A 16,313-nucleotide genomic window follows, 5' to 3' on the forward strand; every position below is an offset into this window, starting at 1 on the left:
AGAGACAGACGGTTGTTGATGCATCTTTACAGTCAATTCTTAGTACACTGGCTGTTCTTTATAACCCTACAAATGTCATTTTACTTTAATGTGTGATTCAATGCAGCACCATTGTGTTAGATATATTGAATTGTCTCAGTTGTCAGTGTCTTTTCATAGTATATAGGGTACCATCTGTTGGTTTAAAGGCATTTAATGTTTATTCACTACAGAGTTTTCTCATTTGTAATGCAAGGAATCTGTAGCCACTGAAATCATTGAATACACTCAATCTTTTATTACACTATGCTATGACACAGTAGCCATAATACCTTTTTCTCATATACAACTCCTTTATATGAGCAATTGAAACTGCAACATGCTGCCACTACCTTTAATGAAAGGCAGAATACAGATCATTGTATGGCTGGGGCCTGGATGGTTCTGAACAAAGTGATCTTCTGGAGCCAATTCTGGGAAGACGTGGGGGTCAGAAGCCCTATTTCAGGCCAGCTCAAGTGTTTCGCTGAAGGTAGCAGTTTTGTACTGACATCTGTGGAAGTATTGCTTTTGGGTCAGAAACAGCAACTTTGTGATGATAGGAAAAGGTCCTTCTTGCTGAATTTCACCCATGAAAGCATCCCTTTTCCAGCATTGTGCTGCTAACTTTCTTCCAGCTACGGACTGAAGGCAACATGTACAAGGTACTCTTCCTTCAGGTGATAAAGTTTGACTTTGATGCTCATTTTACCAAACATGGTTGCATTTTAGCTATTAGAGTGTTTTTCTTAACAAGCTGGACTACCTGGCAGCAAGATGGAGGTCTCTTAGGAAAATAACTAGTAATGGTAATTTTAATAATATATATATAGGAATAAATGTCCTGATGTGGTCCCACTTTAGACATTCCAACTTAATGCTTTGCCAGAGAATAGGTGGGAAAACTGGGATAAACTGCTCCCATTTTTCAGACAACATGCCAGTTCTCCCTGATAATTCAAAGGGCTTTGCTTACCAGTACACATTACAATGTCCTTTCCTTGGGTTATGGACTCCATTCAGTGCCTGGCTTTCTCTAACACAAGGCCAACACTTCTCTACTTGACTTCGCCTAGGACCTCTGCTCAGAAGGCTCTTATTCTACTATTATGCCCTGCAAATACACACTGATTTGCAATACCACAGTCTCTAACTCATGAGCTACTCAAAATTCTGAAGGAATTCTTCTCCTCTGCCTTCTAATCAAACAGATTTTCCCTTTCTACCCCCTAACTGTCCATGTGCACCATCTGGGTGGGTTTCTCTGTGACATCTATGGTCCTTTTTCCTGGTACAGATGATTTTATACCTGCTCACGATTTAACTTGTGTTATTTCTACAGGAACATCAATTGGTATTATCTCCCAGCTGTCCAATGCAAGATTCCCTGTGGTTTCTTTAAAGGAACTGGCCATAGAAATCAGCCATATCATATATGGTTATAATCATTTCTATATTTGACTCTAAAAGTACAGTCCTGATCTCTGCACTTCATTTACCCTTCTTGCAAATGACTGCAGTTTAGGGGAAAAACTTTAGGAACTTGTAATTTTGGGGGTTTAGTTAAACATAGATTGTGTTAAAAACCAACTGGGAGAACCCTTCAATGGAGATATCTGGTGCTCAGGCTCAACAAATCAGCTGGGCTGGTTCCTGATACAGAAAATCCTAAAACCTACTTGCAACTAAACTTCTAGTAAACCATAACCACTATCTTTTAAACAGTTAAAATATGCATATGCTGAGATAACTCAAAATGGAAGGTGTCAACACAGAGGATAACTGCAGGAGTAAAATCGAGTCTTTGTGGAGCATTAAAATTGTGCTTCCCAAGACAGTCCTCACTATAAATCATTTAAAAACAACCAAGAGGAAGTAAGGTTTTCTTTTCACTGAAAAGAGGAAAAAAACCCCTTCAAATTCCAAGAATGTTAATATATTTCAGCCAAGAAGCACAAAATACTGCTACTTACCATACAGGATTTGCCCTTCTAGCTTCCCAAACAGTAGCACACTTTGATTCAGTTGTTCACGGAAGCCTTCAGCAACATAATAATCTACATCACTGGCTTGAAGCAGTTCCTCAAAAGCTTTAATAAGGCTCGTCAGATGCTGATGGTAAGTGACACAACCACTGCGGATCTCTTTCATTTGCTGGCGTTGGAAGGAGACTTCTCGAGGTTGGGAATGAACTAATGAATCATAGCTGAGAAAATGAAATTAGCTTTCAAGTCATTTTCTGACCATAAGCAACGTTTAAGTATACATAAAAAGAGAATTAAACTTATACTCCTAAGTTCTCATTTGATGTGACTCAATTTGCTTTTAAAATGCTTTTACAGCCCCACAATGAGAAATGGATCGTCTCTAACTGGTGAGTTTTGTATTTATGGGCATAACTTGTGGGTTATTATCCTTCATTTATAAGATGGGCAGAAATTAAGGTGATGACTTGTTTGTCTGCTTGAAAATAACCTGGATGGCACTCAAAGGTGCCAAATGAAAGTAAGTATGAGTGAATACATGAAAAGAATCTTTTAGAATACACATATTTTTCTGACTGCTTGGTTTTGTTCTTCCATAGTGAATTAAGAAGAAACCAAATAATACAGAGTGGTCTCTTCTTCTATAACTTATTGTATTTCCTGCAGGAGCACAGTATTGGACTTTCTGAGCTGATGGGTTCACCCAGTCTGAAAATTCTCCATGTCTCTGCATGTTTATTACCAGAGACTATGACCATGACAACCCCTGTAGAGTCCAAACTCCTGTACTCCACACACCAGGATATAAATCTCAACTCAGATTAACTGAATTTATTCTGCACTTGCAAATATAGATGCTCCCTTTATAGTGCCACTGTCTGTATCACAGATTGACTTCTTTCTATAGAATTAGTGGAGAAAAAGGCAGAGGAAATGGAAAGATGCAGGGAATCAAAGAAAATATGCAGCATAAACAAAATGTACTATGGTGTGGGTTGTTACAGGATTTTTATCATCATTGCTATAAGGAGAGATGCATAACTCACTTTTGGGCCTGTCACTTGTGACTCATGCAGTTGTCCTAGACAGTGGCCATAAAACCTTTACAGCCATCCATACTGTCTCATCCCTTAATTTACAGCTGGATCTGCCTTTGTGAAATGGATGAGGTATATTTTCAAGGTATGTACATTTATATGTATTATGCAGCACAATTGTATTTTATGTCAGTAATACTAAGAGATATACAGCAGGCCATGTTGGTGGTTGCTTAATGTCTCCAGATATTTCTCTTCAAGCATTCTGAGGCCAAAGGCTGAATACCTTCCTTTGTTATACTTCCTTAAGGCTCTCAGGACAATATGGATATTAGAGGGGGTGGGAATAAAAAGTGTGTCACCAGAAAAAAAACCCTGAGTATGCAACAGTGTAATACTTTAATTACAGAGGTCAGCCCATCTCACAGAGTAATCTGACTTTGCTCAACAGAGGATGTCTTGCAGCAAAGGGAGGTGTGGGGAGAGACATAGGTATCTGGCATAGAGTCTTCACCAGAGGATGATATGAGCCCAGCAGAAGCAGTTCTGTTGTAAGAGAAATACTGTTTTGTTCTTTGAGGCATCTTTTAACTAAACGTTTCAGTGGCTGTATGTTAATGTTAGTGAAATTCAGCCTTTACTGTAACAACACCCTCCTATGTGAACGAAATTATCTTCATATTGCCTTCCTGTGTTATGTGGTATTGCTGTTTACAAAAAGGAACCCAAAACAGTAATAGCTTTACTCACTTGGATGGTGGTGTTTCTCTCAGTTTGCTCTGAAGATGATACACTTCATCAAGATGCATATTTGCAATTTGCTCTTTTTCAAGTTCTGCCTCATTTGCTGCTAGTAGTTCTTTAAGGTTTTGTGCTGTCCAAGTATCAGGTGCTTTTGAAGACACTGAATTCCTATTTTCAGGGTGATTCTCACAATCCACCAGCTGATGGACATTAGAACACTGTTTGATTCCTTGCACAGCTCTATCTTGCATTTGCATAACATGTCCTTCCACAGGCAAGGCTGCGTCACTTAAAGCTATATTGGAAACACCACTCAATAAGAACTGGTCAGAGGTCTGTAAATGAAACACGAACATTTTGTACTTCTCAAGCTCAGACTCCATATTCTTAATTCTTTCTTTCATTTCTTCTATATCCTCTATGACTGCACAGTCATCAAGTGCATCTGTACTTGTTACACTCAATTTGAGAGAACGCAGGCACTTGGAACCCGAATATGCAGGGGCTGAGTCAATGCCCTCATGTTCTGTGGAATAAAACTCTTCATTTATCTCTTTTAATGAATGCTGGATATTCACATTGCTGATGCTATGATGATTTTGCATATCTGAAAAAAAGGAGTTTTGCATGTGAATATTAATATTTCTTTATCTGACATTCTGCTCTTAACAGCACTAGAATGAATTCATTGACTTCTGTAATAACAGAATACAAATGCAGAATGATTAGAAGCTCTACAATATTAGTTTTGGACTTCTGACCCCTTTATACGATTTGCCCATTAATTCAACTTGCACATCAAATATTCCAACCCCCTTCTCCCCTTTCAAATAAACAATAGGCAAAATACATCTGCTTTCTTTGCCCAAATGCTTGAACATGACTTTTGCTATAGCCAGTCCTGAATCAGACACCAACGAAGCCCAGACCTTTACAGCCACAATGATGACAACCTCAAACATAAGGCACCGAGATTTAATAGTAGACTCTATGACTTCAAATGGTTCTTCCTAAAACTTCTAATTAAATACTTTTCACTCCAAAAATCTATACAAAACCAACTGGAGCAGAAAGTCGGTGGAACTGTAAAAAGATCATCAACAAAATAGTAAAATATGAAAAAAGGGCTTTAATAACTTCTTTTTAGAATCCATTAATATGTTCAGTGTTAAAGGTTTTACTGGCACTCATTTGGCATGCACATCACATCCCTTAGCTGACTTTGCCATTCATAAGTAATGCAATCACCCCAGCTTCACACCAATAAAAGCTATATATTCCTACATATATTCTATGTTTATAGTTCTGGGCATGTTGAGGGCTTCTGTGTGTAAAGTATCTTGGAAAATGGTTATTTTCTGGTTACAAGTAAATTAAATTTTCCCCTTCTATTAGTTCTGCAAAAGATCACTATGAATTAGAACCTCCCTTCTGGGAGTCATTCATTGATCTTGCAGAGGTCTTAATACTTCCAAATTGGTTTCCATGGAGAATTCGAACGCCCAGGTTCAAGCTCTAAATCAGTATAAAGTCTCAGGGAGGGGGGCAGCTGTATATGAAGGTCCAAGTCAAACACAAGAGAATAGAAACAAATATAACCTAAAAGCCAGAAAAACATGAAGCTGGGATATCAACTTCTTTGAAATGTAGGCTAGATGATGTTTGCAGTACACAGATTGCTGCACAATATTATATACGTCATTGGAAAGGTGACACAATCACAGGACAGAAATGCATCCAAGAAAATGCCTGTGTATGAATCCAAGAAGATGCATTGACTAAGGGAATGCAACACTCAAATTCATTATCCTCTCCTCCTTCTCTACCACTTGGTTGCTGCAGTAACACAGATGTCAAAGTCCTCTCAGTTAGAGAACTGAGATAGAAAAATCCTAGTATTAAATGACCTCTTAAAAACTGTCATCCTGAGTTCATGCAGAAGTTCCAGATAAGAAGAGGAAATAAAATCAGATATTAGGGAAGAAATAGTCCTGATTAGAATACTGGTTATACTTCTTAATGAAACACTGCCCTTTAGTTAAGGTCTCTGTACATCTATGTGTTCACACACACAAAGGGCATGATCCTGTGAACCAACTCCCCAGCTTTGCTGAAACTACTTACACAAAGGATGTGAGAAAGGATTACAAAATTGGCCATATCCTCTATAAAACAATATGCTAATCAGGTTATTCAAGCCATCCCCAAAAATACTAATGGGTGATGCAGAAAGACGTAATACACAGCACTAAATCTGTTTACATTTTCATTAAGCAAATCCATTAGGTTTCAACCTAGTTGAATGCCTTCAAGTAATTCTGATAAGCAAAAATCTATCACTCAGTTGCTTCATTCCAATAGTTCATAACTAGATGCAGAAGCAATAAGTAACAAACATTTCATTCAGAGGAGAATTCAGAAGCGAGGACGTTAGCAATCGAGATCAGAGTTAGGCATACAACTCATTAGTTTTACTGGAAACCAGACTCATAAATCCCTGTGGCCCTTCTGAAAGCATAACCCTTAAAAGACCAACTTGGATTCTTGGAGCAATTAATCCATGCTACCTAAGAAAGCAAGTTTTAAGACCCACAAATGGTGGCAAGGGAGACAATTACCTGCAGTAATTTACAATTTGGCACAATTCAGTATAGAGCTGCTTTAGAATTCCTTTTTTTTTTTTAACTATACCATATAAATGCTCTACCTTGATAATTCATCTGATTTTTGTCCATTGCATATTCATTCTTGCTCTCTGTATCAACATCTTGCAGCTCCACCTGGACTTCACTATTAACCAGTTTGAGGGAGGAGTTATCTGGAGAAGGTGAAAGAGAAGTCAGTGACTGAAAAATAATGAACGAGGATAGTTAAAAACCCAAAACCAACCACCACCACCTCCAAAAGCACCCCCCCCAACACACCCCATAAACCCAAATCTAGTTTTCTGACAACCTGGACCAGGAAAATCACCTAAGAACAACAACTGAAAGCGTAATACAAACATTACTTGTCACATGAAACAGTGTTAGTACATATTCTTCAAATCCTTGAACTGATTATAAAGATAACTACAAAGAATGTGACTTGCAAAGCTTCCTAACACCAAATAAAGGTTTGCAGCTCCCCTTCGTAATGCAGCTCCCCTTCATTGTTCAATTTCTAGTGCATTTTTAAATGGTTTATGTTAAGCTTAGAGCAAAGGCTAAAAAGTTTCTCCAGTATGAGCGTTGATCATAAGCTAATCTTGTGTGATCTCCCATTGCACCAAGTCTCACAATTCCTAAGTGTGCAGTACAGCTCTTAGCCAGGGTAAAGGACTCGGTGTGGAAGGGAAATCACAGGCCTTCAGTCCCAACAGGTTCTGACTGATTTCAGGATCCAAGCCACCAGCACTGCCCTTCTCAGAATTCTCCATGTGTTTTGCACGTACCAGTATTATTTGTTCATGGAATCCCAGCCTGGTTTGGGTTGGAAGGAACCTTAAAGCTCATCCAGCTCCAACCCCTGCCACAGGCAGGGACACCTTCCACTAGAGCAACCTGCTCCAAGTCCCTGTGTCCAACCTGGCCTTGAACACTGCCAGGGATGGGGCAGCCACAGCTTCTCTGGGCACCCTGTGCCAGCGCCTCAGCACCCTCACAGGGAAGAGCTTCTGCCTAAGAGCTCATCTCAGTCTCACCTCCGGCAGGTTAAAGCCCTTGTCCCAAGCCCCTCTCCAGGCTTCCTGTAGCCCCTTTAGGCACTGGAGCTGCTCTAAGGTCTCCCCTTCAGGAGCCTTCTCTTCTCCAGGCTGAAGTCCTATCAGCTTAAGTATTCTCAAGAAAGCAGTGCCATACCTGTCCTTTACCACAATAACATTAACAACATCTCTGCAACCTCTGCATTTGACAGTGCTTCACTTGTTGTTTGATTGAGTATATTCTATTTATACCTCCTCTCTCCCTCACCTATCCCTTCCACGTCCAGTTTTTAATGGAACTGCTAAGCACATGTCTATTGTATTTACCACTCCAAATCTTTATACAACACCCATTGTTCTCTGCCTTACCATTTGTCACCATCCTTTGCCAATCCAGCTGCTTTGTCAACAGCTCAATTGAAATTCACCCAGCCACACTGGAAACAGACACGGATGGCTTGACTGATCGTGGAATATTGGGAAAGCCTCTTTATGCAGCATGAACAAATACAGCATGTTTACACTCTCCTGTCTCCATTACAGACAAGTTTCACTAGACTTGACATCTCTAAAGGAAATTTTTTGTTGACATATGTGTGCATTTGTGAGCACCCTATGAAACTGTCATTTACTATACACGTTATGCCATGTCTACACAGCACTTCCCACTCCATGTAAAGCTGTTTCCATTCTAGCAGCAAGGATACAAGGAAAAAGAAAGGCATTTTTCAAGGTCTGTATACATTTGCCGACCCAAGAAATTCATCAGATTAAGCAGCATTGTACCTATGTAAAACTTACCTGGTTTTACTTTCTACTACAAGAAGAGAAGACACTATTTCAAGCAGTATTACAAGTCATTGTGTCTACTCCTTATTTACCTCTCACTGATGTGCTTTTCTGTCGATCTTCTTGAAGGCTTTCAATCACAGACTCATTCACCTCTCCATTTGTTTGTGGCTCAAACTGTTCAGGTTGTACTTCACAGGCTTTCAGACCTTCATACAGTGCCATGCTATGAGGCTGTAGGTTTGAATCTGACTTCTGCACACAGGAGTTCAAAGGCACGTTTCCTAATGGTCTGTGTGACTTTAAGAGAACAGGCAGGCGGGACTTCTTGGGCAGGGAAGCAGAATCAGCCTGAAAAAGGCAGGGAATAAGATGGGCAGTTGGTAGCTCACATGTATAGTCAAGTAAATGAAGTATAAACAGACATTCAGAGAGGAAAACTAAAGGTTTTCCTATAAGATCAGCCAGCTGTCACATTAGTTTTGAAAAGGAGATGGCAATAGCCTTGCAATGGAAAAAACAAGCATTCAGAGCAGAAAACACACCTATCCCACTGGTTTCATTTTCTATAGGTAACTGCTGCTTATGCATCCACAGCCATGCAGGGAATGGCTTCCAGTTCAGACAGACAATTCACCATTGACTAGCAAAGGCTTTTAATCAGTAGGTGTTTTTGTTAACTCTGAATTGTGTATGCCCTAGGAAAAGTTTCTCACCTAACCTCACCTCTCCAACTCCTACTTTCCACTCTCATTTATATCACAAAGGTCAGACAACCCAGGAATTGTTTCCCTTCAATCTTCTTTCAACAGAGGTTCCTCCTAAATTTTCACATATTCCTGAATTTCCTTTCTTCCTTTTGTCTCCAACCAACAGTCCCTACTTCATACCAGCCCATGTCCATCCCTTCGAGAAACTCAACATAGCTTTGCATCAGCTACAGAGGAAACATGTACTGTCACAAAGGAATTCCTTATGAAGGTCAATAGCTCCTTCACCCATACACTCTATAAACAGCTTCCACAGGCTTCCTGTCTCCTACTTAACAGACACTCCATCATTGGAGTTGGGGGAAAAATTAGATTTAAGAAGTCGATTTCTTAAGTCACTACATTTTAGCCTCTCACCCTTTGAAGACTGCATTAAACAAATGTGTCCTTGTTTAAACCACAGAGCATTAAAGGCTGCTACCTCCAAAAAGCTAAACGCATGCTGTATGTTGATGAGAGTTATGGAATTGTTTGTAATAATAATAAAACTCAATAATGGCATGTTCAGATAGATTTAGTGGATTTTTTTTTGCTGTTCATTTGCTCCACCAGTGTCATAAGTCCCTTAATGTCTTTCACCACCCAATGTACTCTGAAGTACCTTTTCACATTCAGTTCTTAGCAATTATAGTCTTTACACAATTTCACATAATAAAAAGCAAGTTCCATTTTCCTAATGGCACACTCAATTCCTGTGGTACATACATGAATACAATATCATTTGGAGGCTGGAAAATAAATCCAGGCGGGATGAACTTCCTAAACTGCATTAATAACAGCCAACAATTTCCAGCTGTCTCAGGGCTGTTGTACAGACATATACGTCACCCCGATTACCCCAAGCCTGGTTCAACTGGCTACAGGTAATTATTTACCAAAGCCATTCAGAAGCAAAAGGTACACTGCATTAGCCAAATAAGAAAGCTTTTAAAGCATCTGACTCGGGGATTGCATTGAGGTTGCAAGTGATTTAACTCGAGAAGAATCTGCAAATTGATGAATCAAAACAGTACACTGGAAATCAATGAAAACAGGAACTTTAAAAACAGGAAAAAGGAGGTTTGCAGAAAGAACTCGGGGTATTCCCTGTGAAGGGCAGACAGGCCTCTACTTGCCTTCAGAGAGATTGTCCTTCATTGCTGAGAAGACAAGCCACCCAAAGACATCATTAGTGTTCTTAAGCAAACCACCACAAGCAGATCTTCACTAATAGACCAGAGAGGTCCTCAAACCCCTCTACTACCCATACTCTTCCTGACTTCCCCCTGCCCTCTTCTCTTCATGTGCTCCCGGAGGCACCTGTCCTGCAAGCACCAACATCAACAGATGAGGAAGCACATCCACTCCTGCCAAAATCCTTTCCTTAAGATCCCAATCTATACTGAGATGCTTATGCCTGTACAGAACAAAGCCCTACCAACATCATTTGGCTTACAAGTCCCTTTCTTCAGAAGGAAGGATCCAACAAGAACAAGCCAGAATAAAAAGGCATGGTTCCCAACTTCTAGCTCACAAACCTCTTGACCACCAAAGCCATGGAAAACATCCTTTGCTGAAGGATGTTTCTCTATTAACAGTGCACAGAACTAAAAGTGATCCTCTCCTTTGTCTGCTCTGCAAGAATGAAGATCTTCAAAGAGTTTTCAACTTCACTTCTATAATTGCCACTGAAACAAGACACATGAACTCTTTGGTAGATACTTTTCCCACCTCTTTGTTTGGGATCACAGACTGCCTGCACACAAAAGGCTTGAAAACTCATCTGGCACAAGCAATTTGCATCTGTACTCATGTCGTGGTTTAAGCTGAACGCAGGACAACCCACAACATAGATTCAGTGCACATAGGTTCCAAACAAACATGAAGAATTACCCCCAGTTTTATAAAGTACTGCTGCTCATGCTTCTCTAAAAGCAAGGCACAATGATAAGATGTTAATAAAAGCCTAAAATTAAGACTCAGGTTTGTTGTACTCTACTATTAACTCTTCACCAGCTCTCAGACATTACACAGCTTTTCAACTTGCTAGAACACATTTGTCATTTAGACTTCATAAGCATTCAGTTCAATGCTCTGGTTCTGTACTTTATGAACATGTAGGCAGAGATATAAGATAGTACAGAATCAGGCCATTATGGTACAAACTATCTCTTTTTCCAATAGCTATATTATTTACCAGTATCTGGTCCCATTGAGGATTGAAACTCAATTCATTAATGTTCTAAAGCACACTGAAGTATGTGATGAAAAGCTCTGAACATTAAGAACAATTATCTAAAATATATTTGAGCTTGCATCTCCTTTTTCTAATTTTGAAAATTACACAAAAGCAAGATTTTAATATTAGAAATGAAACATTCTTTTCCCTTTTATACATCTATTCCCTAAGTACCATAAAGTGAATCTTAAATAAACTTACTTCATTTGTTCTTGCAGAAAACAGTCTTTCATGCTGCTCACCCTTCTTACACACATTTTCTTGCTGATGTTCTCTTTCTGCATTTAATCTTGAATATTTTGACTTTTCTTCTGAGGCTCCTTTTTCGCCTTCATGTTTGAATCTCATGACATTACCCTCCAAAGTCATTGTTTGTGTAACTGCATCTTTCAATTCTGCTTTCAACAACTCAATATCCTTATTAATCTGCGGCACTGCATCTGGGTAAAGCTTCTCTTTCTCATCAGAAACTGATTTCAATTCCACTTGCTGCTTTAAGAATTTATTGACCTGTTTGAAACGTTTGAGTTCAGCTTTTAGTTGAATAATCATTTGCCTAAGATCTTTTTCATCCTTTCTCTCCATATCTTCACTGGAACATTCTTCCTCAGTTGCGTTCAGATGATCTAAGAGTTCATTTACGATTTTCATTTGTTCTTGTCTGCTATACTCAGGAAAGAGGAAAGAAAAGGCATGAATTTAGGTTTTTATTTAAGCAAACAAGAATACCTTCTAAGGAACTCTTTTGCCGTGGCTTGACATACCTGAAATTCCCAGGAGATTCCGTTCTACTTATTAATGAATTAATTACTAACAAACAGAATTCAAACCTTTTCGCAACATGAGTTATATCATACATGAGCCCATCAATGCCTTTCTCCTGTTTATGACCATCTATGCCCTTTCACCCCTCACCCTTGTGAATAGATACTAAGCCTCTGCCAATAAAATTAACTGCTTACATAGCGCAGCAATGTAAGAAACACAAATGGATTTGCAAAAGCGTTTACTCTCTAACTACCTTAATAATAGAATTCTACCAAATCCACAAGAGACTCCAGATGTTGAGTTCATCTGAAAATCTATCCCTTCATGTATTTCTTATGAACCAGGGAAGACAGAAACTGAGAAAGCAGCTAAAAGCCTGAAAACCAGCTCATTCCAGACCACCAAACTGCCCCATAGATAGCTAGTGGTCCATGGACAACAGCTCAGAAAGCAATGTTTTAAGAGAAACTGAAGCCAAATAAGAGCCATTTAAAGCATAAGCAAGCCCTCAAATTCTACAGACAATTTCATGTGTCCAATAGAGAGCTGTTTGTGCCACTAAACATATAAACCAGCATTTAAAACAACTGCATTTGTATAGCTAGCATTCGAAATGGGAGAAGCTAACTAGGCTTTTTATGTCTTTTTCTGGCACCTAATGTCATTAGTGAGAATTCAGTTATGCAAAGTACAGGCTCATCACCAGTCAATCTGGTCATTTATACTTGAACATAGAAAAGATTACACACTAGAGTGGTAAAGATGATGGTGCTGGAATCACTCATTAGCAGCCTTTTAAGTAAAGGTAACAAATAAAACAACATTATCTATTCATCTTCTAAGAGAGTAGCATCTCCTCATTTGCCACTAACTAGTGCTTAGGCAACTAAGACCATTTATGCGTGCTGGAGAGTTTTAAATTATAATGTAAAAATATAGAAGTGCTTGAGTAAAGTCAAGCACAGTGCATGCTGAACATAGAAAACTGGATGCAACTTCTGTAACTCCACAGGAGATTCTGCTACCAGCATCGCTGAGCACAACATGTATGGAAGGTCATTCCCATTACTCTCCAGAAACTGCTATGGGTAGCTGAAAGAACAGTACTGAAAGGCACTGAAAAAAGTCACATAATATACTGTACACAGTTATTACAGTGAGGAAAGGAAAGGGAAAGGGAAAGGGAAGGAAAATGAGAATGGATATCCACAAAAGCTCTGTTTTCAACCAGATTCAGTGGTGTAAACATGAAATTGGGGGAAACAAAACTAGTCAGGCTGTGGTTTTTCTATACATTCTTGCTTGGTGTGGTCCACTTCCTATGGAAATGAGCATTTCGGCTGAAAACTGATCAAACCATAGTGTAACACACACTTGAAAAACATGGATTACACAAGGGTTTCTATAGATTCAGTTACACAAGTATTTTCTCCTGCATGAAAAGTGACCTAAGTACTTACTATATGGTTCATCCCAGCACAGTCCTACAAGCAGTTACACTGGATTAACCAACCAGTCAATCACAGGACACAGGCCCAGACTCCCTAAACTGCACACATAGAGCAAACCTCTGTCCAAGCAGCTTAGATGAAACAGCAAAGGCCACAAAGCATACAGTAATGTCCATTCAGAATTAGCCTTGTAAAACAACCCTTGTCACTCCAGTTCCTCCATCCTCACTTCCTTACCTGTAATTCTTACAGCAGAGAAGTGCTGTCTCCTCCACCATAATGCCTTTCACTAACACCTATCCGTGGCCTTTCACACTGCTAGAGCACATCCTGAAAACAGCTGGTTCCTATGGTAAAATTCCCTCTATCAGTAACTTTGGAGAAGTTTTTTTCTTGTAATGTGTTTTTCTCAAGGATTTCTACTGATAGTACGTTTCCTAATGACTTAATTGCATGATAGACTAAAATGGCTCTGAAAGTGCCTTGTCAATCTCTCAGGTAAATTAGACAGTGCCATTATCTAAATTCACTTTAGCAAAATGACTTTATTCTCTTCTCAAATAGAAATACTGTCAAAAGCAGTGCATATCCCTCATACTTACGTAGATTCCAATACAGATGTTCTCTTTTCTCTTAGCAGAGATGTGAGCAAATCATCTTCTGTTTCATGTTCACTCATTCCCATTCTGCCCAAGTGTTTGCCAGGTGTATCATGTTCAAATTGAAGCTTATGTGGACTCCTATAATGTCTGTCTGTGCAGAAACTCTCTGAATAGCCTGATGGAGTTATCTGTTAAAAAATTGCCAACATTTTCTTATTACACAGGTATGTAATGCTCTATTAAATTCAGGGCTGTAATCTTTTTGTAATCAGGTTTTGTAATTCCTGATGCTTTTTATCTACATTAAGAAGCATCCACAGACATTTCACTTACTATTTATTAATAGAAAAACTAATTAACATCTATTCCATACGATTAATTCACAGTGATCAGTTGTTTCATAAATAGTAAGTAGATTTCCCTGAAGGTCTTCATCTATGAAGGGGTATGAAACTTCTGGAATGTTGTCTGCAGATTGGAGCTAACTTTTTATTAGTTCCCCTTTGAATCAGCTGTCTTTATAGCACAGATTCTGTCCTGGGATCTCCAGATAAAAGCCCCGATGGCCAGGACAAGATGAAGCTTGAAGTACTTACAAGCTGCCAACTTCTTATATGCAACACCATAGACATGTCTTAGCAAATTTTTACATGGGATCTCTCCAGTAATTCAACCCCATTTAAATCAATTAAAGTCTTCAAAGAGAATTCACACTGGGCCCATTTGGATACAATTTCTATCAGCAGATACCAGCAACATGAGATTAAGATGCTTAAGAGTCAAGAGAACCTTTACAATACATCACTTACCTGTTTATCCACTTCACAAGGGAAATCCAAAGATACCTGAAGGCATACCTAGTAAACAGAGGAACACAGAAATCACACATTACAAACAGAACATCATTATTCTTCATGATTATTAACCAAAATGCCCCATTTTGTGTCATATTTTAGCCTGTTTCAACTTTTAAACCAGAAAGGTTCACCTTTATTTGCACTTTATGATCCTCTAAAGTCCCTTGCAACCTGGATTATTTGATGATTCCATGATGCTTTCTATTACATTGCATTTAAGTGATAGAATAAGAGGACAGCAGTTTCCTGTATGCATGAAAATGTATTCATCAAATAATCAAGACATCAAGTATTTCAACCGTGAAGAAGGATCTACAGCATTTTTTCCTCAATCATAGCAAGCGAACCTTATACAATTTGAACTACAGGCCTGACTGCAGTGGAGGCTGAAGATCAGTCTGTGTGTATGCAAAGAAACAACTTCAAGGGACTGTCATCCCCATTAAGGAAGATTATGACTCAAACAAGAGAAAACAAGGACCAGAACAAAACCTGTCCTGACCGCAGAAGCCTAGCAGCAGAAAAAGCTTTCATAACCTCTTTAGGATAACGATTAGTTGAAAGCAAAATCAGATACCAAGAGAAGTATGCTTTGTTTGCAAAAGACTGTGTTCTGAGAAAATCAGAACTTCTAAAGGCATGCAGAGAGAAGAGCACTTTAACATAATGGACCCAGAGTGGAGCCCTACCTGACTGACCCTCTCAGAAAACTGGCTGTTCTGCATCTTCCTGGCATTGTCACCGCCTTCAGTCTGCATCACAGGCTCCTCTGTTGTTTCAAGATGCTACACAAATTATGGAATGATGTGAAAATGTAGCACAACAAAAAAATACCGTGATATGAAACATGCATAAATAAGTCAGTGATATGTCTTAAAAGAAAAATAAGAAATGGCTGCAATACAAAGTAACAAACACTGAATTAGGTTTCTTCAACAAGATCAAAGAATATTAACACAGACCCAGGAACAATTCATCTTCAACACAGTGAAACTTTGTCTTATACATTCCTTCATTTATATTTAACCCTTTCTCCTCAGAGTTTACAAAGAACATAAAAACCTTCTGGGAAACGATCTGTCTCTTCATGTTCTCACTCTGCCTATTTTATTCTTCAATTTCCAGAATGTATTTCCATTTGGTACACAATTTATGCTCCAGCATCCAAAACATAGATGCTTTTAAAACAAAGCACATGTAGCTTGCTAGACAGTAAGAAGATTTCCTGTAACACTTCAAGTTACAATCTGCTGCATCTTGCCCAAATGTGCCAATCTGTAGCAAATGGTGCCAGGTCATCCTTTTTCTACTTATTTTCCATGAGACCAAATCCATGGCCCACCACTAATAATTCCTGAGCAAAAAAGGAGGAAAACTCAGCCTTTTTAGTAG

The 16,313-nt window shown here is 39.0% G+C and overlaps 1 protein-coding gene across 4 annotated transcripts in view; it reads right to left on the reverse strand.

Annotated features, from left to right (window-relative positions):
• CDK5RAP2 (CDK5 regulatory subunit associated protein 2) overlaps positions 1 to 16,313 on the reverse strand; it is an 80,395-nt gene that overhangs the window by 21,634 nt on the left and 42,448 nt on the right. For all 4 annotated transcript variants that reach the window (XR_008971763.1, XM_057405895.1, XM_057405897.1 and 1 more), the window contains 8 exons: positions 15,611 to 15,706; positions 14,874 to 14,921; positions 14,065 to 14,252; positions 11,445 to 11,907; positions 8,348 to 8,606; positions 6,492 to 6,602; positions 3,791 to 4,391; positions 1,992 to 2,224 (listed from right to left, as the gene is read on the reverse strand). Coding sequence is in view for 3 of the 4 variants with exons in the window: in XM_057405895.1 (XP_057261878.1) it covers positions 1,992 to 2,224; positions 3,791 to 4,391; positions 6,492 to 6,602; positions 8,348 to 8,606; positions 11,445 to 11,907; positions 14,065 to 14,252; positions 14,874 to 14,921; positions 15,611 to 15,706 (1,999 nt within the window). In the remaining variant the exon portion in view is untranslated. The remainder of the gene's footprint in view (positions 1 to 1,991; positions 2,225 to 3,790; positions 4,392 to 6,491; positions 6,603 to 8,347; positions 8,607 to 11,444; positions 11,908 to 14,064; positions 14,253 to 14,873; positions 14,922 to 15,610; positions 15,707 to 16,313) is intronic.

This window comes from Pezoporus wallicus, unplaced genomic scaffold (genome assembly GCF_028554395.1).
Source record: "Pezoporus wallicus isolate ANWC-B61680 ecotype Strahan unplaced genomic scaffold, APGP_CSIRO_Pwel_v1 contig_4684, whole genome shotgun sequence".
Classification (NCBI taxonomy): Eukaryota; Metazoa; Chordata; class Aves; order Psittaciformes; family Psittacidae; genus Pezoporus; species Pezoporus wallicus.